The sequence below is a fragment of the Siniperca chuatsi genome, linkage group LG2 (genome assembly GCF_020085105.1).
Source record: "Siniperca chuatsi isolate FFG_IHB_CAS linkage group LG2, ASM2008510v1, whole genome shotgun sequence".
Lineage (NCBI taxonomy): Eukaryota > Metazoa > Chordata > Actinopteri > Centrarchiformes > Sinipercidae > Siniperca > Siniperca chuatsi.
This window is the reverse complement of record NC_058043.1, coordinates 979,790-1,006,491: the sequence shown is the minus strand read 5'-3', so window position 1 is coordinate 1,006,491 and position 26,702 is coordinate 979,790. Positions and strand designations below refer to the sequence as shown.

The window sequence follows — 26,702 nt, the reverse complement described above, 5'->3', positions numbered from 1 at the left end:
GCAGGGATATTAAGAGTGAATGGAGCTGCAGTGGTGCGACTGGTCGTCTGCCTCCCAGAGCTCAGTGCAGCTAATGAGGCAAAGCCCTTCATGAGACCTGGCAGGCAGAAATATCTCCCTCAGCTAGGACAGGCCTTATGCCCTAATGGAGTCCTCCACCCTTCATGTATGACGCATCGCCCCCGAGCCTCGTGTGAAAACAGTACTGACAGTATTTGTACAAATATGTTCTGTTGTTCAGTGGATATGGGCAAAAGTTTATGGACTCGTAGCATAGTTTTCTATTTAAAACCAAACAACCCCAAGACCAAAAGCTGATCCTCATATTATTATTCTGACTGTTATTTAATCAGGTAATGTCACAGCAGAAGAAATAAGAGCAGAGATAAGACACAACAGAACAGCCAGTCACAGACAAACAGCATCAGAAACGACAGACATCTCTAAAAAGGTCCAAAATGAAAAGTTAATTTTGATCCAATGGGATGAAACTAGGGCTGCAGTTAAAGATTATTATCATTATCGATCCATCTGTTGATTATTTTCTCAATTTATTAACTCTACAGTCTATAAAACGTCAGAAAATCACGTCATCATGATCGTGTAAAGTACTAGTACCTCAGCACAGTAGGTGAGTAAATCAGCTTACTTTCCAACACTGCGTATACTATCATGTAGCATAAACAGCACGGCTAGGAAAATGTAGCTTATAGGATATTGTAGCTAACCGAGCGACAACCTTCCAAGGTATTTATTGTTTCTGCTGCCAGCAGAGAAACTAGCAAAATCTCATGGGGAAGCAGCAGCAGTAGTTCATCGCTGAGTTTGGAGAGAAGTGGGGTTTCCAGCACGGCTAACATCTGTGGCTGTTTGTGGTCCCATGTGACAGACACAGGTTTGAATCTCTTTGAGCACAAAACTGGAAACAGCAGTAAAGTCTCCGGCGCTCACCAGTCGCATGTAGCATCCAGAAGACTTTTCCAGTAGCTTGCACTATTGTGAACAGTGAATTATTAATCAAGCTTTTTGTACAAACAGAAACATATTATCATGCATATAGTTCTTACACATGTTAATTTACAGATCAGACAGTAACCTGCATACATGTCCATGGTGAAACTAAACCCTGTATCTCACATTTGTCAGTATGCAAACCTTTACAGCTATGCAAGCTATGAGATGTAGAGATTTAAATTAGGATCAGGACTCTTGATGATGTTAAACATGAGAAAGAGGGTGAAGAGAAGGCAGAGAGTGGGGAAGATGAAATGAGGGGAGAACAGGATTGTTAGAAAAGGATGAAAAAAGGACAATAAGATGAAAGTAAACAGAGAGGAATAGAAGATTTGGTTAAAAGCAATGTGCGAGAGGATGGTTTGTAGAGATGACAGTAAACCCTACTGGACATGGCTGATGTTTCTTCAAGAAATGAAGGGAAAGCCACTGAGGAAGAGGAGGATAGGAATACCATCAAGGAAGAGAAGGATATGGGTAAGTGGATGCCATGAGTGGAAGAGGGAGCGGGAGGAACTATGTTATCATGGGGTGGAAAAACCTGAATTCTGAACACTTGAACACTTTAGCTTTTTAGCTTTAGCTCACCGACGCACGTCACAAAATCTTAAGCTCTGTGATTGGATGTCGCTTGCTGAAATGCACCTTGGGAGTCGTAGTTGACTTCTAAAGTTTTTATGTCCACAGGCTTCTTGTACCCTTTGGCTTTTTATCAAAGAACCAGACATTTTTCAGTGTCTTTCAGTGATTTTTTTTTCATGTTTTGTTCTGATGATCCTACCGGGAAGGTTTCATGTCTATTCAAGTCGTATAAGAGCTCCAACGTGGAGCCACCTAACATTGTCTATGGGCAAAATGAACAAGACTTTTACTTCTTCAACCAGAGGCGGCTAAAAAGCTCCTTCTACTGTGTGAACTCTTTAGTGTCACACTACATCACTACTGAACAGGGTGTGGAAAAAGCTTGTTGGCCGGGCAAGCAGGATTATTAGCCTCGGTGCAGTTACTCTCTTTAAGTTACAGAGGTTAGGTTGCATTTTTGTCTTCAGCAAGAGAGCAAGGCTTCTCACTATTGGTTACCCACTCTCTCTCATCTCTTCCCCTTTTCACTGAATTCCACTCTAACAGCCTCTTTCATTGATGTTTTAACTCCAGAGCAGCTCTGCTCCTGGGAAATGTTTGTAAAAACCAAAACTCCAATCTGAAAAGGTGAGCGGGGACAGAAGCCCAGGGAGGACAGACTCACTGGACAGCTTGAGGGAGAAGAGGATGAGGAGGCTAACGGCACAAAGGACACAGAGAGGGTAGATGATGAAAGTCACACTGAGCAGCTTCCTCCCAGCTCTGTCTCAGTGGGAGAGGAGGACAGGACTAGATCTTGGCCGTCAGCTGTCTGATAGGTTTCCCGCAAACCAGAGATGCACATTCAAACGTTCAAACACATTATGAATCATAAACACTCACCCATAAATATATTAAATTAAATGAATCACTGGCTATGGCTAGTTTACAGTCTACATGATGTGAGAGTCTTGGATCAGTGGTTTGGACAGAGGATCATTTCTTTGTACAGCTTTTTTATGCCTTCATTTGATAGCTGACAGAGAGATGATAAGAAAACAGGGAGAGAAAGTTGCAAAAAAGGTCTCTGGCCGGACAGTTCAGTTTTGTGTGAATATATATATATATATATATATATGATGTATGTTTGTATATCCTCTGCACACACATACCCATACACCACGCTGACCCTTGTTTGAACTAGCCACCCTGTCACTTTTCATTAATGATCATGAAGGTGTGTTTGAACGCTGTGATGCATCACGACTGCCGTAAGCTACGATTTGATAGACAGCTTCTGTTACTGATCATTGGATGACTGATAGTGAGTGGACTACAGGGTAAATGAGAAGACAGGACACGGTGTTAGCAAGATAAAGAATTTGCACAATGAAAAATAATATATATATATATATATATATCTCGGAGCTTATCGCTATCAAGACTTTCGTTCGTCCCATTCGTTGACAATAATAATCTCTTAAAGTGACAGTACAGACGGTGTAGTCCCTCATTCGTCCAGGAGTGTTCTATCGTAGAAAAGGTTTCTATCGTAGAAAAGGTTTCAGTCGTAGTCAATTGATTCTGAAAACAGTGTCCAGATGACTACAACTGAAACCTTTTCTACGATGACAGTACAGACATTAACCAACATTTTAGTGTGAAAACGAAATAGTTATTGAAACATTTTCTTCAGTATTTAGCACATTTTACCAAATTAAAAATGTGTCACTTGCCTTCTGGCTGACAGAAGAACGTTTGGAGAGCCGAGTAATGAGCTGTGTTTTAATGATTGGCCAAAATCTGTTTAACATTCACCAACTTCATTCATTTAGATGGCGGTCAGCTCAAGCTCACCTCATCTTTTATTGTTGGCAAGAATAATGTTCGTGTATTCCTTTTCATATAATATATATATCAGCCGTGTTTATTGAAGGCAAATTGCATTCTGTTCAGAAATCAATCCGTCACAGACTCACAGTTAAGCAATAAAAGCAACACCAGTTCTGTTAAGAATTTATTGTCGTCTCGTCTTTCCAACAAATTAATAGAAAGCATCGTTAGTGGTATCGATAAAGACTCTGATCGTTAAGCAGTCTTGAATATGGCATCAATATCAATAGAAATGAACGATCCCCATCCCTGCTCTTAGTCTGCATGTGTTGCATATATTCATGCATCTCAGGGAAGAATTGATATTGTTTACCCTTGGGTGTTCCCAAGTCTATTTACCATATACTTTATATTCTCTGTGATTCAAAGATTTTGTGGAGGCTTTTTACTGACGGTAGAGGTCAATTTGCAATTCACACCTGGATTTGTGTTTGTCACATGTGGGGTGAACCTAATGAAGACATGAAGTTGATTTGTCATGGCTGTGCTGAACATAAACATTGTGTGTGGGCATCTCTTTCAAGAACGAACCTTTTCATACAGATGTACCCAGCACATATTGGAATGTGCACGCACTTCACTGCAGCGTAAATGTGCAGAAATGAAAAGGAAAGAATAGATGAAACCAGAGGAGAACAAAGAGAGAGAGAGAGGCAAGAATAGAAGCAGCAGAGAAATATTCAGAGAGAAAGGGCATGTAGGAACATAAGCTTAAAGAGATACAGCATCCATGGTTTAATCATTTCAACAACTTAGACCAGGAAAATGTCCCTCCCATGGGAAATGTTCTTATTCCATTTTTTGGTGCCTTATCTTTAATATTTCACAGTTCAATCTCACGGATGCTTGTTGTGACACAGCAGCACTGACAGCGTATTCGGAGGGACGGACTCTACGGCTGCAGTCCTCATTTCACACCATCAACTCAATAATAAAGAAGCAGCATTTAGATTCAGAGCTAATTTGGGTTATCGCTATATCTATTAATTATTTTTCAATTAATATATTTCTATAAAATGTCAAAAAAATGTGAAATGTTGAAAACAGTGCTCAGGGCCAAAAGTGACATCTTCAGATGACTTGTTTTGACCAAAAGTCCAAAACTAAGTTATTTCATTCACTAAACAGTGAAAAGCAGCAAATCCTCTCGTTTCAGAGGCCGAAACAGCGTCATGTTTGGATTTCGGTTGATAAATGACTTCAACGATGAATACATTATTACATTTTATGATTCTTTCAGTCAAATAACGGCAACATCAATTACATGTATGCAGATGATGTCTCTTTGTGCCATGTTATGCATTTTCATGTGTTGTCCAGTGTAGATGTTGATGCAACACGCTGAAGTTTTTGACCACTAGAAGCACTATGGAGAAATGTTTTAACAAGGCCCTATTTTCTTTGTATCGTGCTTTAGGACGCACGTACGACGCTGTTTCGGTGGTCTTTGCAAAGACGAGTACTAATGCACCCACAAAGGCGTAGCAGAAAAAGACTAGATGTAAATAATGCACAATGTTGAGTATTTTATAAATCAGCTTTGCAAATGTTTGATGAAGAAGGAAATGCATTCAAACGTTCATACTTGATGTCCAAACGTTAGTTGCTGCTCCTTACTGAAAGCTGTGCTCCGGGTCTCATCGCTGCAGATCTTGCCACGTTTCTAACCTTTCGTTGGGATGATTATCAGCTGTATTGAATGCAGCACTGAGATCCGGAGGTACCACAATACATGACAAGGCAATTTGTCAAAAGGCGGAAAACACCTGTAGAGTAAAATGCAATCCAATACAGCAGCACCAGAAACTACAGCCTCAAACCTCGGCTTTCACTGAGATGCAATCAGCACATATTTAAACACAACCTTCAATGTAAAACTTTATGAGGCGTTTACTGCCAGGCTTTTGTCTTGGGTCATATTTTTGTATCCACTCTCTGTATTTTAGGCTTTCTCTTCCCATCTCTCTGACTTCTATCCTCTTTTTTTCATCTTCCTTTCCAATCTGCCCATTTTCCTCTCAGCCTCTTTCTTTTGTCTCTTTCTGTCGCATGAGGTTTGTTACACCCTCAGTTGTATTTTGAAACTCTGACCCACTTAGGCCAATCTCTGCGATTTACTGGCTCTTCAGCCCGTAATTTATTTTGCAATTGCTCAGGTTTTCTCTTTTACTTTATCGCCTGTTGTTTCATCTTCACGCCTCCCTTTCCCTCCTGTCACCAGAGCAGCTCAGCTCAATGTGTCGAGGTAATACGTTCAATAAAACTTTCTGTTTTCCAATATTCATCAGTCTCATAGACTGACATTTAAGTTTTGTTTTAGTTAGTTAGATTTATACTTAGTTTTTTACTTTCTATATATATAATACAGCACGATGGTAGAATGAAGGCATTCCTGCTAGAAAAGGTAGAAGAGGAAAATGAGAATCACAAGCGTCTTTACTGACAAGTAAATGAGTATTACTGCACTTCAGTCCACTATCGCCCACCATGCTGTGATTTCGATTGCTAGATGGACCACCAGTGGTGTTTCAGTGTCAGGCACGACGTATGGCAATGCCAGCACATGATGAGCTTCTTTTGATGGGAAATGATGTATCAGATTTAAGCTTAGTTTTAAACCGTGCAAGCAGCGTGGCTCTACGGATGGCAACGCCAGTCTGTTGGTCGGTCCACTGCTTTGTTCAGACTGAAGCATCTCAGCAGCTGCTGGATGAAACGTGCTTCATCGTTCATGCTCCCCTCAGGATGAACTGTAATAACTCTGCTGATCCTCCAGCCTGGTCTCACCAAACGTCTTGAGTCATTTCACCTGTTATCACACGGCATTTTTTGCTTTTCACGTGACATTTCATGCCATTTAGTCTCTACTGACTTCTACTGTGCAGAGACGGCGTTTGATTTGATGTGTGAATGTCATATAGAAAACAATGTCAGGTGACGTAGTATACAGAGCGACAGGCCCGCCTAAGGACCTGGATGGGTGGGTCAAACAAACACAGGACTTTCACCCAGGAGATCAGAGTTCGTGTCTTGTGTGAAACCAAAAGTCAGTTGACTTTGACTTAAAGTTTTAAGTTATTCAGAGTTTTAACTTACTTGACTTACGTCACATTGCTTATTTTGACCCAAACCATGTAGTTTTGTTGCCTAAACCCAACCAAACTGCAACTATTTCACAACGTTAACCATGTGTTTATTATTGTTACCATGACAACAGAGGTCACCTGACTATGACGACGAAGGTCACCTGACTATCATTCTCCTGCACGTCCAAAACTCATGAAATGCGGCATCTGTAACGGCGTTAAATGACACGCGAAAAGCGTCGACTTGACATGCAAAATGTCCTTAAAAGTGCCGTGCTATTCATACGCCATCACATGAGATCACTTTGGATCCTCTGACTTTCCATCTAGCGCCACCATCAGGTCGACATGTTAACGTGTCCAACACTTTGGTTTCTGACCGAATACCTGCAGAGCTGCTGGCGTTCCCATCAGCCTCAGCTGCACTCTGTGTTTACTGCTAATTAGCTAATGTTAGCATGCTAACATGCTAAGCTAAGATGGTGAACATTATACCTGCTAAATACCAGCGTGTTAGCATTGTCGCTGTGAGTATGTTAGCATGCTGTTGGAGGCACAGTGAGCTAAATGCTAAGTACAGCCTCACAGAGCTGCTAGCATGGCTGTAGACTCTGAGTCTTGATCTCATGTGGTGGTTGTGAGGTCGTTCACAAATTAAACACTGTATGAACTGCATATAGAATTCAGTGTAAATCAATAGTAACTAAGAACAGGTTCTTAAATTTTACTTTGTCTTTTGACAGCAGCGCTCACGATTGTGTTCAGGTTTTTCTTTTGAAAAGAAAGAAAAAAGACTTTTTTGGGGGGTGTGTGTGTTTGGGTTGGCTGGCCACATATATTGTTTGCCTGGGAAACACAAGTGTACAAAATATTAAAGACATTTCTCTGATTATGACTTAAAGCAGGTTTTGCACAATCCAGATTTCAGATGTTACAAAGCCTAAAAGCCCTCCTCCAACACTTCTGCGTCTGTTTATCTGCATAGCTTCCACTACGGGATTCACTTCGATTAGAAGAAATCAAAGAGGCATAATGGATGTTTCTGGTCCTCCTGTGTATCTGTGTAACCGATGAAAACAGTGTCTCTAATATTTGTGTGAAATGAAACCTTTATGTTACATTAACAGCTGAAACACATCTGTGTTCACAGCTGAGACGTTGTATGGCAGTGCATCGTACACTATAAACTGTCACGCTTTCTTTTAGAGCTCAGTGTTTTGACATTTTGTAAATTGTCACCAAATGCTGTGAAGTGCAGTATGCAAATACATTTGACCTGGAGTTGACCACTGCTATCGCCTGCGTATCACTAACAAGCGCACTCAGCCTGTTATGTATTCGCTCTCAGTGTGAATACAAATGCAGCGCTTTGATATTCTGCTGATGGCCTGAGTGTAAAATGGCTCTGATGATGAAAGCGTCTCTCCCGCTCTTTCTGATTCATCCACTCTCAAAGTAAACCATTTATAACTTATTTGATCAAACACTGTAAAATATGCATGATGTTTCTACATATTTCTACATTTTTAAAGGGAACACTTCAGACTTTATAAATTACATGGTTTCAGGGACAATGTTCTGGACCACATTCTGTCTTGGTTTAATCCAATCAACTTCCTCAAATACGATTTAAACATGACCCATTTCTGCTTTTTAGTGTAATAATAAACTAATCTAAAAATCCTTTTCCCAACTACAGTCAATCTGTGCTAATCCTGAACTGGGTTACTTTGTCAAAACTTAAAGCTCCTGAAAACTTGGTTTCCAATCTGAAGTGTTTCTGTGTCTGAAGAAGCAAAAAGTCATTACTGTAAGACATTATTGTTTATTAAGAGTTTTTTTCATGTACACAAACTCAGCTGATCTGCTTCATCGGGACTGTGCGGGGGAGCTTTGATCACATTGGATTGACAGCGCTGGCAACATAAGCAAACAGCCCACAACTGTCATCGCATTTTGACTCAAATCTTGCTCAACTCTGATTGGTGCATGGGAGTATGTGATGTCACTGAAGTCAAAAACAGAAATGCAGAAGTCTGTTTTGTGTTATAGTCTGGTCCCATCGCTCAAATTAAGAAGGTTTTCAGGGCCTTTAAAGTTGTAAATCGTAAGATTTCATACCTGCTTGATTTGGCGACACCTGTGGTTACCGCGGTAACAGCAGGTGCAGTTTAATACTACATCAAACACTGGTTTAGCAGCTACTTTGTCAGAAATCCAACATTAAAGCAGCTGATGAATCTGTTTACGGTGCAGTCACACATCAACAACATGTATTTGTAAAATTGTAGTTTTTTGTTGCTAATGATAATAACATCTCCAAAACCTCCAAAATATCCCGTGGGGTTCCCAAAGATCGATTTTATGTCTTTCTTTAATATATATATATATATATATATATAAACCTGAAGCTTTAGTCGTAGGTCCGAAAGCTCAGAGAGAGAAACTGATCGCAGTTTGTCACCAAATCGGCCTTTTATCACCTTAAAAATATCACGAAAAAGCGACCATGTCTGAGCGACAGAGAAACTAATGCAGCTTTTATATCGAGCCAGGCTTTTGATTAAGACTGCTTTGTAGACATTATTTACTTTATTTTATTCTGATTATTTTATTTAATTATTAGATTGTTTTATTGTATTTATTATTGATTTTATTTGTTCTTATTTTGCTGTGTTTTTAAATGTTTTATCCAATTATTATTATTATTACTATAATATTATAGCTTTTAATCCTTTTCTCATTGTCATCATTTTTATCTTTGTTCTGTCTTTTAATCTATTTTAATTCACTCTCTCACGGTAACACTGCCGGCTTATTATCATGTTGCCAGTCACATGTGAAGCACTTTGACCTGCACTAACCTGTGTACACATAAAGTTTGATTGATTGATTGATTTCTTTTACGTAAGACTCTCATGCTTTATACCGTTTCGCCCCAAAGTAAGAGCTCTTTTCTTTTGTCAGACTGATATTGCTCATGTATTTTACAACAGTTTTTAATGTTTTCCAGCAGAAAACTTTACCAGGTACATTCTGTGGAACACAGAAAGCACATCAGATGGAAAGTTAAAGTGCTTTCCGACTCAAACTGAAAGGCGGTGTCATAGATTAGTATCTGTCTGTACCCATTGTAGTGTGTGTGTGTGTGTGTGTGTGTGTGTGTGTTGTTGGGCTGAGGCACAATCTCCATGGTACAGCAGACAAAGAGATAGGGAGAGAGTGACAGAAACGCAGAGTGACACATTCACTTTCTCTGCTTTGTCTTCTCTCGGGGTTTTTTCTCTCCACCGCACTAAAAAAAGTCTCACTTCCTTTTAGAGAAGAAGATAAAAAAGTAGGAGTGGAGGTCAGAGGATCATTCCTTTGAACGGGCTCCCTCGGGACCAGAGCAGTGAGCTTTCTCTCTGTCTGCAAAGCACTGAGTCCACGTTGGCATTTAGAGTTCCCTCCTCGACCTCCACCATAAAGGCTTAAATGGCCTCGCGCCGTCCTACCTGTGTTTTTGAAGTCTGTGAACCCTGTCCATAACTCTGCTTCAAAAATCCCTTGTTTTTATTCAGAAAATGTACAACAACAACAACAACAAACACGCAGTTGTGACATTTTTATTTGAAAGGGTGTGACGCATCTCGGGTCATTACTTTATTTCAGCTTTGAAATAAAGTAATGATAAAGTACTTTTCCAATACAAGGAAATTCAAAATGCAGCGGACAGTCATTTCAGAAATGGAAGCATTTTACAAAAGTGACAAAAAGCCACCAAAGCTCATTAAAATGTATTTTTCTTAATGCTTCAGTGTTGGTCTTCTCTACAGTTTGGCAGAGCACATTTTGAGTCGTGATATTACTTGTACTTAACTCAACTTGACTGAGTATCTCTGGCACTCGGCTGAAGTGTGTTTTCAGTAGCAGACAGTTTCAGGTGGCTTGTTTGTGATGGAGGTTTAAATCATCATGTTTGGTTTCAGAAGACTTACTGAACAGCATTATGTAAAGAAATCGCAAAACAGCCTGATGATTTTGGTAGGACATGGTTTAAAAAATGACTACAATCGTTTGAGATGTCCATTAATGGTAAAATAAGTACTGCTAGGAATGTTTTACTAAACCTGAATTTTAAATCTTAATCTTTGATAAATCTTAAAAAATTATTCCATTGTGTATTTGTTGAAAGTATTACATCAATATGATTTTTCAATGAATTTACATAAATTAAATCCACAGTGATTCTGATAAAACCGGTAATATCTAAACTCTTCACTCTGATGTGACACTTCTGACCAAAGTCTGGAGAACAAGTCAGTGATGGAAAACACTGTTACGCACCAAAACGCAGATGAGCAGGTTTGATGTAGTTCGACACAGATTTCACTGCATATTATGGGACTTTATTTTAGTTTTTATATGACCAGTAGTTGTTTTGTTTTTCATGTTTATGTGTAAAATGTTTTATTTCTCAGGTGTGACATATTGCTCTTGAGAGATGTTAAATTAAAAATACATATATTCATTTCACTTTAATGGAGATGGACAGCTCCATCATTAAAGGGTTGAATGCCGTCCCTGTAGCCCTTTTGGCCCCCGCGTCGTAGCGTACAGCGGGAGACTTATGAGGTTGTGATAAGCTGCTTTGGATCCCGACACTGTGTTCACTTCCAGCAGTCGTTCTGGCCGTTCAGCCTTGACAACACCCTGGCAGTGCCTCACACTTCGACCTTGCAAGTTTTGACACTCGCCACCATAACTCCAGCACTCAGTGGTTTGAGTGGAATGAGGCCATAATTTACTCCCCTGCATGGCCCTACTACACACACACACACACACACACGCAGATGTGGACATATACTTTAAGTGAAGAATGATCACCTGGATCAATATTTAGTCATGGGTAATACAGATAAATTCTCAGGTTGGCTCTGAGCGTCAGTGTCGTTAGTCGTGAGCTGCAGAGGCAGTAAGTCGTTGGTCTTTATGAGCGCTGTCTGGCCGGGAATCCTCTGGACCACAGAGTACAGTAGCGAGAGTAGTAGTCAGCTGCCATTTAGTGAAAGACTTGCACATCTGAGAAGGTCGATTCATGACACGAGCTGGAAACTTTACAGGACTGTGTGAGACTTTCAGCGCGTTTAGTTCAATCTGGTTTCTGCAGATTTCAACGTTGCAAGTCTTCCAGCCTTCACATCACTGCTAGGCTTTTCATGTGAAACTTGAAAGGAAGTGTTGAGTTGACATCGATGGGGAAAAGTGGAAAAACTGGAATTAATCTGTGGATTTCTTTCTGTTCTCTGGGTGCCTTATATTTACTGCTGGTTTTGAAGCTTTTCGTGGTCGGGCTCCTGCTTCTAGCTGCCTGAGAGCCTCGGGCACGGCCCTTGTAGTGGCTCCTAAATGTGTCTTTGTCACTATTGTCACTTATTTGATCTCATTTGGTCTTTTAGGTTTTTGAATTGTATTTACTGTTTTTGAAAGGGGATATAGAAATAAAGTTATTTTTATTACTGTTGAAAAGAGAGTACGTGAGCTTTTAGCCTCATCGCAGCTTTCTAACAGTTCGTTACCTTTGGTGCCCAGCAGCCACGGCCGAGTGCGAAGGGGAAGTCGGGTCTGGCGTGCGTGAAACATCTGCTTACGTTTCTGTGCGCCTCAGTATTGGCAGACTGTCGGGAGTGAAACTGCAGTATCTGCCAGCAGACTGACGGGGCTGTTTGGCTGACTTAGGATCTGCAGTGCACCCCCTCGTACAGCACCGGTTGATGGATGGACGGTAGAAATCCAATATGTGATGGGGGGGGGACATGCTTCTTTAGATATACTCATTGTGAATGGACATGACACCACTGCATACCACTGATCACTCTGATGGATTCATGCTTGAGAGAAGAGATTACAGGTTGATCAATAGCTCTGTGTGTGTGTGTGTCTCTTTGACAGTGCTGTCTTGTACTTTGCCCACTTGTGAGCTAGACAGTGTTAGCTCTCCTGCAGACATGGTGAAAGTAATCTACCTGGACAAGTCAATCTTCCCAGTGCTCAGTGTCGCTGCGGGCAGCAGGCTGCGGGCTGTGGGCAGCGGGCTGCGGGCTGTGGGCAGGGGGCAGCGGGCAGCAGGCTGTGGGCAGGGGCAGCGGGCTGCGGGCTGTGGGCAGGGGCAGGCTGCAGGCTGTGGGCAGGGGCAGCGGGCAGCGGGCTGCGGGCTGCGGGCTGTGGGCTGCAGGCTGCAGGCGGTGGGCAGCGGGCTGTAGGCCAGGAGCAGTACGTACAGTCAGGGCGTAAACAAATGCAAATGCATCATTCAGATATAAACGGATCATTTGCTCTGAACAGATACCAACGTCATCCGAAGTTATGAAGTAATCAGTTTCCATCAGATGTGTTGCTTACTGCAGGGTAGAGTTTGCTGGTGTTCCACAGGTGATATGGAACATCTTGGTGACGGCAGACGGAAACGGAGGAGCTGAAGTCAGGGACCGTCTTTGTCTTTTCTCTTCAGACCAACTGTATGCTCATCTGGGCTTCCTCCCACTGAATACACAGCCTCCAGCTTTTAAACTGCACTGCAGAAACAGAAACACAACATCAACATATCATCACCTTTTCAGCTGAACTTGTTGGCAAACGGTTGTTTATTTCCACATCCAGCAGTTTGTGTCCGGCTTTCAGCACTTTTTTTTTGGAATAATTGATTAGCAGTCGAACTGTGGCTTTGAAACTTGATGTTTTAAAGTTTTTAGCAGAAAATTTGAACATAAATAATCTTTTCATCCTCAGATTTCATTATGCTACACGTTATCAGTTATATTACATTAAAATATATTATTATAGTTATATTAATAATAACCAATGTTTTTCTAAATAATTATAGTACATGGTGAGTGTATTTGTGCTGTTGTTCTTATTCCACTTCAAAAAGGCACCGATCTGAACATCTTGTGGAAGTAATGCAGCACCGAGGCATGATGGGAGCACTTCGAGGACCACACGAGAGGATTTACTTTATTATTTGCCCAGTTGTTGTTCTTCGTTATAGGTTGACACTGAGAGAAATCTGGCATGAGGCCATTGTCCCACAGAGACATGTAAAGACGCTCCATCCTTCTGACATACACTCAGAAAAGCAATCTGTTCCTTTTAGTCAAGCATCAGTTGCTAAGACGGGAGAATAATATTCACCAAGACTTTTATGCTCATTTTTATCTGTAGCTTAAGTAAAGTAAAGTAAATAGCCTCCTTCAACACCAACTGCGGTCAATCCCAATTGGTCTCACAAGACTAATCAACCAAAGATACCAAAGTTTGCTTTTTTAAGTGCGCTGTTCTCTGATGTAATTTGAGATTCCAGTATTGAAACCCTCCTGTTTGCTTTCCTGACTTCAGCCAGCATGTGGAACGATTCCAGCTGCGATGCTCCGAAGCAGAAAGTATTCCTACGTGGTCCGGCGGCGTCCGTGAATAACTTCCCCACACAGAGCAGAAACGTCTCAACACACTGTTCTTACATCGGGCTCCTTCAGACGAGAAAAGCCTTTATTGATCACCAGAGGCCAAAGTAAAAAATAAATAAATAATTAGAAGTATATAAAATAATAAGAGAAGTAGAAACTATACAAGGGTAAATATCTATCGATCTATTGTAATGTCATTTTAATGTAAATTGTAGAAACAATGTTGACGGCGTGCTCTACTTTTCCACTTTTTGGGACCGTCATGTCCGTCTGCCTCTGTCTTTCACTCTGAGCTTAATCATCACTTGATATGGAGGTTTGGTCCCAATGATTCACATCTAATTTAAATATTAGTGGCACAAAGAGGCTTTTTGTTTTGTCTTTCTGTCTTCAACAGAAAAACAGCTCCAGTGGTCAGCTGTTCTTGACATTCGTCTCCATAAAAACAGCTTTGGTTATTTGCTGAAGTGACATCCTGTCTATGTTCAGAAACAAAGGTGAAGTAGCATATGATTTTATCCTGCTGCAAAAAGCTTTTGAAAAAAGTCCAGCCACTAGATGACGCACTTCTCAGTTTGACAATCTAACCGGTGACAACACGTTAGTTTAGGTTTTAAGGACTATGACTGTCGTTGTTTATTTTGTTTAAATATGCAGAACTATAATTTTATGGGTTATTGATGTTCGGACGATTAAGCTAAGATCGCTAATATGTGCTAACGTCAGTGTCTGTTTTCTCCTCACTAACTGGCAGCTATACCACGTGACAGCAACGCCGTTATACTATTGGCTCACAGGCCTTGTTAGAGGCAGGAAGCAAAGTCAGACACAGAGATAAACCAAGCATTCATGTTCGGGGGGCTGGATGTGGAAATGAGCAACAGTTTGCTAACAAGTTCAACATGTCAACTTAAAAGGTGACGATATGTTAATGTTGTGTTCACATCTTGTTTCTGCTGAAAGCAAGTTGACAGGAACATCAGTTACTGCAGGTTTGACCGTACAGAAGACAGTCACTTACTCTTCCTGTCTTTTAAGTATTTAAGTGGCCATTTTAATGAGCTCATTTATCAGTTCATGGTCGGCGCTTCAAACCCTTTGACCCCCAGGGCGCCCCTCAGTAAAGGGCTCGTTGCTGTTTAGTTTTTCTGAAAACCCCAAACTAATTTCCTTCCCCTTCGTTGTATTTGAGTGGCAACAGAAGTCTCAGTGGCATGGATCTCAAAGCCTGGGCAGAGGGATCTGTGTGAAGTCTGATGTCAGTTGGGGCTGAAGACTACAAGTTTGAAAAAGAACAAAATCTGTTAGGAAGAGTTGCATTGTGGGTAATGTAGGCGGCAGGTTTTGATGAGGAAGAGGAATGTGGGGAGTAAAAGAGACGATATCTGGTTCTGCTGCAGCCATTTGGATCCGTTTCTTTAAACTGTCCATCGCGAGTCAGACAGTGTTATAGGATCAGTGGAGTGCTCTTTTAGTTTTTGAATCTAAAGGTATTTATTCATTCATTCATTTACAGTTATTAATACTTAACCAGCAAAGCTGAAGTGCAGATGACCCTTCACCCTGACGAACTGGAATCTCTTAACTTACCGTCATGAAACATTTTTATATGATTACACAGAGACAAAATCGACACGTATAGAACACCTTCATTTTTAAATGTAATCTACCATGAAACACTTTCATATTGTCTGAAGGCGTGAAGGTAATTTAGTCCTGATGCAGAGAGATGTAAATTTATACAGATACAGTATAATATGAGATCTGGGAGGATTACCATGGTTTTGACCACTGCATACCCAATACAAAATGTTTTATTCATTGGTTGAATAAAATGTGGGGCCCACACCAAATACCCTTTCCCCATTTGATCTAGCACACTTCAGTTTTTCAATTGAATTTGAGATGAGGAGTCACGGCGATATATTATGAAGGCTTGCATGGAGTTTTTAACAGATGGAACGAATATCATCTCTGCTTTGTCCTTGGCCTTCATGAAGCCAAATGAATGATTTGGAAGCGCATATGTCAGTGTTATCACTGAAAACTGAATGCCTGCATTTTGACATGTAATCTGATCTGTTTATAAAAGACCCGATCTGCAGTTTTCACTCTTAAACCTCAGAAATCCTTCTTCTATCCGACAATTTAAGAGTCTAAATAAGTCAATACTTGAGGTGGGAGAAGTACTTTTCAGCAGCTATTATGTATATTTTTATAATACCAATGTGTGAAAATACAAAGTGAAAACAATGATGCAGCGTGTCAGGCGTCTCTGCTGCTGAACCATCAGCCGAACCTGCAGCTCCGCTCGGCTTCACGGAGCTTCACGGAGACTTTCAGTTCGCTGTTCGTCTGCTGCTGCTCCGGTTCGCTCTCAGCTCTCAGAGCGTCGCTTCCAGAGAAGAAGAAGCTGTAAAAGCCGCTGAACGCTACCTGCTCGGCAGCAGCCAGCAGACAGACGCAGTCAGAGAGCAGCTGCTGAACATAGCGGAGCATCTAGCAGCTAAAGAGCCAGATGTTTCCCTCAGCAGCTGCTGGAGACCAAACAGAGCTGACAGAGAGAAGACCGGACTGACGTCCATCAGGAGACACAGACACGCCTCCTGATGAAGCGTCATGTGACTCTGACACGCCTCCTGATGAAGCGTCATGTGACTCTGACACGCCTCCTGATGAAGCGTCATGTGACTCAGACACGCCTCCTGATGAAGCGTCATGTGACTCTGACACGCCTCCTGTTGAAGCGTCATGTGACTCTGACACGCCTCCTGATGAAGCGTCATGTGACTCTGACACGCCTCCTGATGAAGCGTCGTGTCGCTCTGTAGCTGCTGGAGGTGGAAATAAGCAGCTGTTTGCTAACCAGTTCTACTTAAAAGGTGATATGTCAATGTTGTGTTCACTAGTTTCTGCTGAAAACAAGCGGACAAAGAAATCATTGCAGGTTTTAAATAAAGTATACAATACAATACAATACAACAATGTCAAAATACCCCATTACAAGCAAGTAAGTATCTACAGCTGGACACCCATTACCCCCTTGTGTCTTCAGCTTAAAACCACAAACTACATACTCATGATTGGTGTTGTCTCATTGCACTTAATTTTAAATAAGCATAACATTTGTTTACTTTGCCTCAGACTGACTCTGTTAAAATGGCTGCAGCTTCCCTCCCTATGTGGCAGGAGAGCACATATATCAGCTGGTAATGATGAGAAGTATCCGGTGTCACAAACATTTATTTCCACAGAACACTCTGAATGCTCCTAAAGCACCACGATAAGGTAATACATCAACAGCCACTGAAGAACCTAATTAAGGAGGGTTGTCTATCAACTTAATGTCTGTCTCTCACTTCACTGCTACACAAGGGTTGTAAATTTGTCTCCTTCCTGCATTAACAGATAAACTATGTTCAGCTCTGCAGCAGAGAAATGAGGCTCGGTATCTAATCAGATGAGAAAAAAGAGTGACGGACATCTTTTACAGTAATGTCCCCAACAAACACACGTCGTTGTTGACAGTGGATGATGATAAATTGTCAGATATTGTATTTAGCAGTCACATTGATGACTTCCCACTAACAAAGGCTAGCAGCTCCAAGGATGTCAGTCAGTCTGTCGGGCCACCACTTTGTGTTTACTGCTAATTAGCAATGTTAGCATGCTAACTAGCGCTAAATTAAGATGGTGACCATGGTAAACATTATATCTGCTAAACATCAGCATGTTAGCATTGTCATTGTGAGCATGTTAGCATGCTGATGTTAGCATTTAGCTCAAAGCAGCACTGTGCTTAAGTGCAGCCTCACAGAGCTGCTAGCGAAGCATGTTTCTTTTCATCAGAGGACTCAATTATTGTCAAGTTATTGTGAGTTAATTGTTTGAGTTCATCAGATTCAGACAAGAAGGTTCACGTTTCATCACCACATCATAGTAATTTGTCTGTCAGCAGCCATTTATCTTTGGCACAACATTGAACTCCAACTTACCCTTTTACAGAAATGTAAATGACATTCATTAGACTCAGTGAGGGGGTACACGGTGCTGTGACTGCTTCACAATAAAAGCCAGCCCGCATTTGTCCAGTTGAACTCTTTTATTGTGAAGCAGCAACTTAATATTAAAAGATACCAGCATGTAAGCCAGTAACTCATTCATGTCAGTCCCTCGTGTGTGTGAAGACAATATAGAGAGAGGTAACAAACACAGACCATCAATAATGTCAAAGTTAATGATTCTAAATTTAAATGAAGCAATACAAAAGTGTGGTTTTGTGGATTTAGGTACAAGCAGGATAACTGAAGGATCGATTTTTCTTATTTAACCTTTATTTAGGTCCCATTGAGGTTGGAAGCGAGACCTGGCCAGGACGGCAGCATAATAAGTTGCAGACAAAACAAGACAAAATCAGAAAGGAGATAAAACGATACTAAAAACAGATAATAAGAAAAACATAACCCCAAAATAGGCAAACGGAAATCTATATTTGATTGCATTAAGTGCCTTTGTTCATTGCATCAGCAATCAGCAGGATATTCTCAGTAATTGTACAGAATCATCAGTTTGAGTCTGCGTTATCATCTAGTGTCGGTGTATTTATGTCTGCGAGAAAAAGCCATCTGTAAAATCATGTAGAGTATATAGTAGGGTTGGGCGATGTCTACCAAATTGGCATCTGACGATGTCCAAAGTGAAACAGACATCTTTGCATTTGAGCCCATTCACAGCCCATCCTCACCCACAGACTCTTTACTTTTCCTCCCTATTTGCTACAAGAGTAGCGCGGCTCCTTTAGGGAACAGGGCAGTGCGTAGTGAGTGTGTGTGTTACAGTTTGTCCATGACAGTCCCGTGTCTTCCCTCCCAGCTGCTGGTGAACGTGAAGGTGGTCAGCCCGAGGTTAGCATCAACTTCAGCCCTGGAGGAAGTCTTCCCTGTGCTTCCCGACGGTCTGACAGCTGCAGCAGGAACGGTTAACACTACGCTTCAGTTACCTCATCAAGCAGATCATATGATTCAAAAAAATATTTGAAATACTAGTCTAGTCATAATACTAGTCAAAGTGATAAACTACTCTTTTTAGCTTTGTACTCTCAAAGCTTTTATTGCACTTTCAGTAACAAGATTTTGCTCGCCAAAAGGGAGGGGGGGCTTTTAAATCTCGTCAGCCATCGGCGATGGACGATGATATCCAGCATATAGATACGATACGATTTCAAAGTCCACTCGGCTGTTGTAGCTGCTGCACCGCAGGAACAGGACGTGAAGAGTCTTCTTCCTCTGAGAGAACTGAAAGTCTTCGAGATGATGAGCTCGTTCACCTTTTCTCTCACTCAGACTGGAACGGTGCAGTCACGAGCCCGTTATGTTCCTGCTGCCTGCAGTAGTGACAGTTACAACACTCGAGTCAATACAGACAGAGCAACGAACAAGAACACGATCAATGTATTTATGTCGTGCTCCTCCCTGTATCGATAGCCTGTCAGATGAAGACCATCTTGAAGACTGACAGGACAGTAAATTATATCCTGTACTTCCTGTAATGCACCAGATTACGATTCCAGTTTTTATTAAACCTTCACCCCAATTTTCTTTCCCCTTTTTGTTCTCCAGAAGATGAGAGAAGCTTTACATTCGTCAGCTCAGCCTGTCTCGCCATCAAAGGACGTTTCTACAATTTTACTCTATACAAATATAACTGTAATGCAGAGAAATAAAGAACTAACTATGAAAGAAGGAACTACCATTTTTATTATTGTTTTTAAGAATGAACTGAATAATAGAAGGAAAGGAAGAACTGAGATGAAAGAATTTATAAAAGAAACAAGAAAAGGGACAGAAAGAAGAAGAGGCAGATTTTACTTTAAAGAAGTAAAGAGCAGAAAGAGAGAGAGAAAACAGAAAAGGAGAGAGAGCTAACGAAAGCTGGGAGGAAAGAAGAGACAGAAAAACTGAGCTAAAAGAAGACGAAGACTGACTCAGGTGTGTTGTTTGTTTCACATTGCTGAGCTGAGTGAGTGTGATATAATCGGTGACTCCCTGTGAAGATTGTATTAACCTCTGAACACTGGAATCCAGTTCCCCGTTGGTGGTTCATTGCATCTACTGGCACATGTTCATTATCGATAGAAGACAGACGCTGGGATGGTGGAGCGGAGGTGAAGAGGTTAGTGAGACAAACATTTCTCTCCTGGAAAGAACTCGGTGTTGAGTTTCTGAGAGTTTGATTTGTCGTGTGGAAATCTGCCGTGCTGAGAAACCAAGGACTCTTATTGACCTTATGTGTTTCAGCAACAAGGAAGTGCTCTGCTGGTTTGTCTTTTAACTTCCTGTCCACACAGGAAGTGTGAACGTGTTGTGTAGTTTGACATCTGCTGCTTGTGATCAGGTTTATGATCTGAGAGAAATCAATCAGTCAGTCTGACAAACGTCCGCTGATTATTAGATCAGTCCCTCGGCACAGCTCTGGGATCAGCTGCTCATCCTACTGTTAGAATCGTCATGGTGACTGGTCCGAGTGTGTTTGTTTGTAACAATATGATATGAGTGGACGTTTTCACGTTGATGCAAAAGATGTGTTTTCATTCATGTTGATGAATCAGCTTCCAGACCAACAGAGTAAAAATCAGCACGTTTGTGCAGAATGTGAATCATGTTAATAACTTAATAACCTGCATCATCACACTGAGAAGTTAAACATCAGCGCTCTTGAAATGTTTCACCGTAGAAACACAACGAGCTGCTGCTACACACAGTACAAGTCCTTCAAATGAAATGACAAAATACAGGAAGTGAACAGTGTTCTCTCGTGTTAGTCGGATGTTTCGTTACCCATCCATCCACCCCGACCGCCTCCCTCTGTGGACTTTGTGTCGCCTGACTTCCTCCTCACGTCATACTTTCTACGGCAGCTCACTTTCGTTTTAGGGCTTTTGCTGAAAGGAGTGATGCTGTCGGGAGGAGTGTCCACAGGAAGCTGGTTGAGTTAGCTGGAAGCTAGTTAACTCTGTAGGTAACGCGGCTCCAGAGACGGTCTTTCTAATCTGCTATCTGTGGTGGATGTGGTGATAAATGTGTTCCCAACTGAAGCAATCAGGCCCGAGACTTTTCAGTTGTGTTTACTGTAGCAGCCGGAAGCCAAGAGACAAAACAGGAAATGGAACCAGGCAAAGAATGGACGGGCAGGAAAAGGTTTACCCTGAGTGAAGAAGATTTCCTGTCATGCTCGATATCTCCGAACAACTTGAACTCTAATACTCTGCTTAAATGTCTTCTGTTTAAATCTAGATAAAACATTTTTCACACAGTTTGGCACCACCGTACATTCTGTATCTACTTGTTCCAGCACTTGAATGAAGATACTGCAGTACAACCCTTTATAAACAACGTTTATCTGCACAACAGGAGCTCGTACCGATAGAAACGTCAAAGAGTTTATGGGGTTGAAGAGGTTTTTTTCCATTTAGGTGCAGATTCTCTAACATTGAATGTGATAGCTTGAGCTTGAGAATAAGTTAATTGAGAATGTATGCAAACCAATTTGCTATGCAAATAGCCCTCATTTATCCTCAGTCTCTACAGACTGCAAGGTTCAGTGTGGGGACTGCTGTACCAAAGCCGGCGCTGCCCCGGCCTGACGTGCCCTTTGTAAGTGGCACGATATCTGATCTAATTTGTGATTCTGGGAGGACTGAAAACCTCTGACTGGCTGGCATTGCCCTTGTCTCGCCTCAATGACAGCAGCCGCTCTTAAAGGCCAAACTCTTTGTGAAAAGTCCTCACGCTACTTTTCAAGATCTTGCGTGAGCCAAATGTCATTGGTGGAAGTGGGTGTTGCAAACAGTGAGTGAGTGGGTCAGAATTTGGATTTGCATGACTGCACTAACAGATTTAATGTGTATGACCAGTGTAGACGACAGCCCCAAAAGTGCCATTTTCAAATGGCAAATCAAAAAGTTTTCAGCCATGTTAGCAGCGTGGCTCCATGGATGGCTGTCTGTCCACCACTTTGGTCCAGACTGAAATTTCTCAACAACATTTGGGGGACGGACATTCGTGTTCCCCAGAGGATGAATCCTACTGACTTTGGCGATCCTCTGACTTTTCCTCTAGCGCCACGTGAGGTTCACATTTGTGGTTTTCAGTTAATACCTCGACAACTATTGGATGGATCGCCATGAAATTATGAATGTAAAAGTGCTGGAGGAATTAAACCAGCCTGTAACTTACTAGCCTGTAATTCTAAGTCATCAAACTTGACCTTGATGTCTGTCATTGTCATCAGATGAAATGAATCCTTTAATACAAATCTGAAACACGTGATGCTGTAAAAGTGGAATGTCTCAGTCTTTAGCGTCTCTGGTTGGTCCTTTGTCAGCATGGCGCTCATAATGCGATTCAAACATGATTCATTTAATGGATATTTATAAAAGTGTAATTGATTTGTTCCCCTCAGTTTGTTGTTGGAGCAGCTGATAACAGCACAGAACAGAAAAGACGTCTCGCTGTCCAAACTTTGCACTCTGGGCTGAATTTTGCTGAAAAGTTTTGTAGATTATAACCTTTATTTTGATGACAAAGTGCCTAAAAAATGAAATCCTTTACATACATCAGAGCTGTGATGGGGGCTTGTTTACTTCCACCTACAACCCGGATTCGTCTGCAGTGCAGTATTCATCATGCAGGTGATGTCAGAAACAATGAATTCATCATTCTGATCAAAAGTTAAGATTCTCTGTTATCAGTCATCAATTGTGGATCAGTAGAAGAAAATGATTGTGTGTCCAGAGTGGCAAATGGGGCCTGTTGAGCAAAGAAAGTTGTTTTTTTTGTTTTTTTAAACTGCACACTTTTTTGTGCAGTTGAGTGACATTTATTGAAACTCAGCCTGAAGCTCTCGCAGCCTTTTCCCTCACTTTTAAGACGACTGTGTGCAGAAATGTCGGTGGTTTCATGAAATGTCAGGCAGCAGAGAGGGAAGAGCAGAGCTCTTTCTTCTGGTGTGCTCCATTAAAGTCTGCTGCATTTCCCTTCTTTTAAGTTCTTCAATTGCAGTAACTTTTAGTGCTACTTTCAACCTTTGGGACGAACTCTTGGAAGAACCTTTTTAAGGACGTTTCTTAAAGGTTAAACTTGTTAACAATAACATCAATAAATAACACGTTTTCACCTTATGTCCAACCCACAATCCTATTTCAGCAGGAAATACACAAGTTCAGGAAGAAAGGTGGTCTGTAACTTACTGTCTACTAATGCCGCCCTTTGTTTCTGCCTCCTCAGGTGGAATCTGTATAGCTCAGTCACTGAAGATCCCTCATGACCACAAACCCTCCGACTTTGATAAAATCATCCGTCTGCTGCTGGACACGCGGTACGCCAGGGCAGTCGTCCTGTTCGCCTCTGATGAGGATATCAGGTAAATAACACACTTGAGCTGGAGGTTTAGGTCAGTTAGAATGAAAGATATGCAGGTTAACTGAATGGAGGCTGGTACCCAACGGCTTGCCTCTGCAATGTTATTTTAATAACAAAGGACGAGGTACGTTTGCCAACACATTAGAATACAACCTTGTTTTTTTGTTTGGGATTGTTTTTTGCGGCGCTGCCGTTGTCATTAACGCTGCATACTAAACATCAGTGGGTCAAAATGTTTAGGTCAATATAGCACCAACACAATACTGGTTTAACTTTACCCATAGATAGAAAAGCACCCAAGAGCCAGTGTTAGTGTTATTTTTTGTATTGCTGGTGGGTTGTTTTAATCTACTCTAGTGCTTTTAAAACTGGCATATCACTATTTGTTATTGATTGTTAATAATATATGTGTCCTTTGCAGTTTTGAAAGTCACTTTCACATTGTTTTGAGCGACTAACAACAGAGTTGTGACAGTTTTAAGGGGAAACTTGAGCTGCTTGTGTCTGACACTGGGGCAAAATAACCCCTGGCACTGGGTGGAGTTAACCCAGTACTGTCGGCGCTATATTGGCCCAAACTGGGTAAATTTTTAACCCAATGATTTTTATTGTCTGTTGATGAAAATATCAGATATACACAGATATGCACAGTGCACGTGACTCAGTGATGATGTATGTTTGAATCCAGGGGTATCCTGAATGCCAGTAAGCGAGTGGACCAGGTGGGTCATTTCCTGTGGATCGGCTCAGACAGCTGGGGGGCCAAGAACAGCCCCATCCACCAGCTGGAGGACGCTGCTGTAGGAGCCGTCACTATCCTGCCAAAGAGAGCCACCATCAACGGTAGGTTCATTTACAAATCTTTGCTTTATGTCATTTGATTTAAAGTGAATATGTTGTGTGAAGAAGCAACCGACAGAAAGGTGTGGTTGCTTGCATACTTCCATGACTCTGGAGCTGACAGTTTATACGTTTTCCTCTTTCCTGATTTAGCAGAAAAACTACTGAACAACTCAGTCATCAGTGAAAACATTCACTCTTTCCCATTTGTTGGTTTCCTGTGATGATGATGATGATTATATATAATCATCATCATCATCATCATCCTGCCAGAGAGGCACCATCAGCACTACTGTATCTGCAGTCAGTCCTACAGGGATGTTATTTAACTTTCACTCCATGAACAAGGATAAAGAAAAAGCTTGTCCCTCCTGTCCTTGTGTGTCCTCCATCCTCAGACGTCAGTGTGCGTCATCTGACCTGGTTGAACAGTCGGAGTCAGACAGTATGTGGCTTTGGAGAATGCGTTTGTACTGAGAGAGACTGCCAGAGTGGGCGGCAGAGAAGTGAACTTATCTTTATTTGGGATTTACTGTATATAATGTAAGTCAATGGAGCTAAATACTGAATAGCTCTGGCCATTGTGCTGCTTTGTTAGATTCGTGAATTGTATCTTATGTAGAGCCAGGTGTTGTGCACATTGTAGAAATGGTCATCTGTAAATGCCTAATCTAAACATCAAGTCAGAAACATATTTACGGTCTTTTCATAACCCTCCAGAAACAAGCCAAAACAATTGATGCCACTCTCATGTCTGTACAGTAAATATGAAGCTACAGCCAACAGCTAGTTAGCATAGCTTAGCATTAAGACTGGAAACAGGGGGAAATAGCTAGCCACAACATGTTGTCCCTCCTATTTAATCAGAGATTATGTGCCGGAGTATTTGACAGAGCCAGGCCAGCTGTTACCTCCTGTTTCCAGTCTTTATGCTAAGCTAAGCAAACCACCTTTTAGCTCCAGCTTTATACTTACTGTACAGACATGAGTGATATCAATTTTCTCATCTAACACTCGGAAAGAAAGCGAATAAGTGTATTTCCCTTTCCTTTAAGGTGTCAAAGAATAGTGACGAGAGATCTTGTGTGAGACAGCCCTGAGACCGTAAAGCAGAGGAAACATAACTTGTGGTTACGCTGTGTTTCGAAAAACAGAAGGGTACTGACTGCCTTATTCATGCTAATGACAGCTTTTAGATTAAGATGCATTGGTATCGCAGCACTGTAACTACAGACAACTTGGAGCACGGCTGTCGTATCAAACAAAGATGTTGACAAGGATATAAAACTGCGTTAGTCGTGCCAGTTCTGTTAAAATGAAGATTTTGACTTCAAATAAAATGTGAATCCTTTGTTCTTTTTTTCTTGGTACACAACTACGACAGTGAGGACTTTAACAGGAAGCAGACATATCTGATTTTCATTTCTGGAATAAAAATCCTCCTGCACACATGTGAAAGCCTCTGTGATCCTACTGCCAATGTTTTGTTGTAACGTCAAATTCTGCCCTTTTCTTCTCCTCAAACACACGTTTCACAGACATGCGGTGCACTTTCAAAAACACAATCCCCGCCAGGAGCAAGATCAGGATGCAAACTAGAAGAGGAGCTCAGCATGTAACCTTGGATCTGCCTTTAGGGGCCGTTAGCGGTGCACTAATAAACACCGTCCCTTTTGATGTGCTCTGTGATACCTTTTGTCCCCTCGCCTTTGACAAATGATTTATGGAAATGGACGTTTTCTGAGCATAAAGACGGTAGGAGAGAATACTTGGCCGTGACGAGCCGTCTGGGTAACTCAGGTATGAGGGCAACGGAGCGACTCAGTCAGAGGGAATAAGACACCGAAACAAAAGCTGGGAGGGAGAGGAATGGCCAGGTCGACCTGCAGGGCCCTTATCAGCTCCTGGTTCCTCCCGCTCTCTGAGCAGTGCGCAGTTTGTCTTTGCTACAGTATTACCGGGCCACATAGGCTGTGTGGGAACTTGATTAAACACATGTTAAAAGGAAGCTCTTACAACTAGAATTTGACATTCAGTCCCGCTGTTTACTTTTCAGTGTTGGAGTCACAGAACAGCAGATTCTGTTCTTCCAACAGATGTTGAGTTGGTGGTCTTAGTTTCAGCATCATCCGCTTGTATAATTTCTGCACTAACGTAATCTCTGATGTGGACATGTTTTTTTCAAAAGGTGTTTTAGAAGCGAGGGAAAGGTGAAAGTGCTCTAGTGCTACAGTAAGCTGTTACACCACCACAGTTTCAGTTTGGTTGGACGTGTCCAGTTGTAATAAAGACCACCTATCATGGTCAGCTTTAATTGTCTTACTAATAGGACCATATTACTTGCATCACTTTTGGAAATGTTTTTGTGCTGCATTTTTTCAGCTAACAGTAAGGCTGGAGATTTCGGGGCCTCGGGGCAGTCGTCCAGTCCGCCCGGTCGGTTA

At 41.6% G+C, this 26,702-nt stretch overlaps 1 protein-coding gene across 7 annotated transcripts in view; it reads left to right on the top strand.

The window, feature by feature from the left end:
• Positions 1–26,702, top strand: part of LOC122886169 (metabotropic glutamate receptor 7) — a 278,435-nt gene that overhangs the window by 144,512 nt on the left and 107,221 nt on the right. For all 7 annotated transcript variants that reach the window (XM_044218171.1, XM_044218166.1, XM_044218168.1 and 4 more), the window contains 2 exons: positions 23,284–23,419; positions 24,107–24,261. In XM_044218171.1, coding sequence (XP_044074106.1) covers positions 23,284–23,419; positions 24,107–24,261 — 291 coding nt within the window. The remainder of the gene's footprint in view (positions 1–23,283; positions 23,420–24,106; positions 24,262–26,702) is intronic.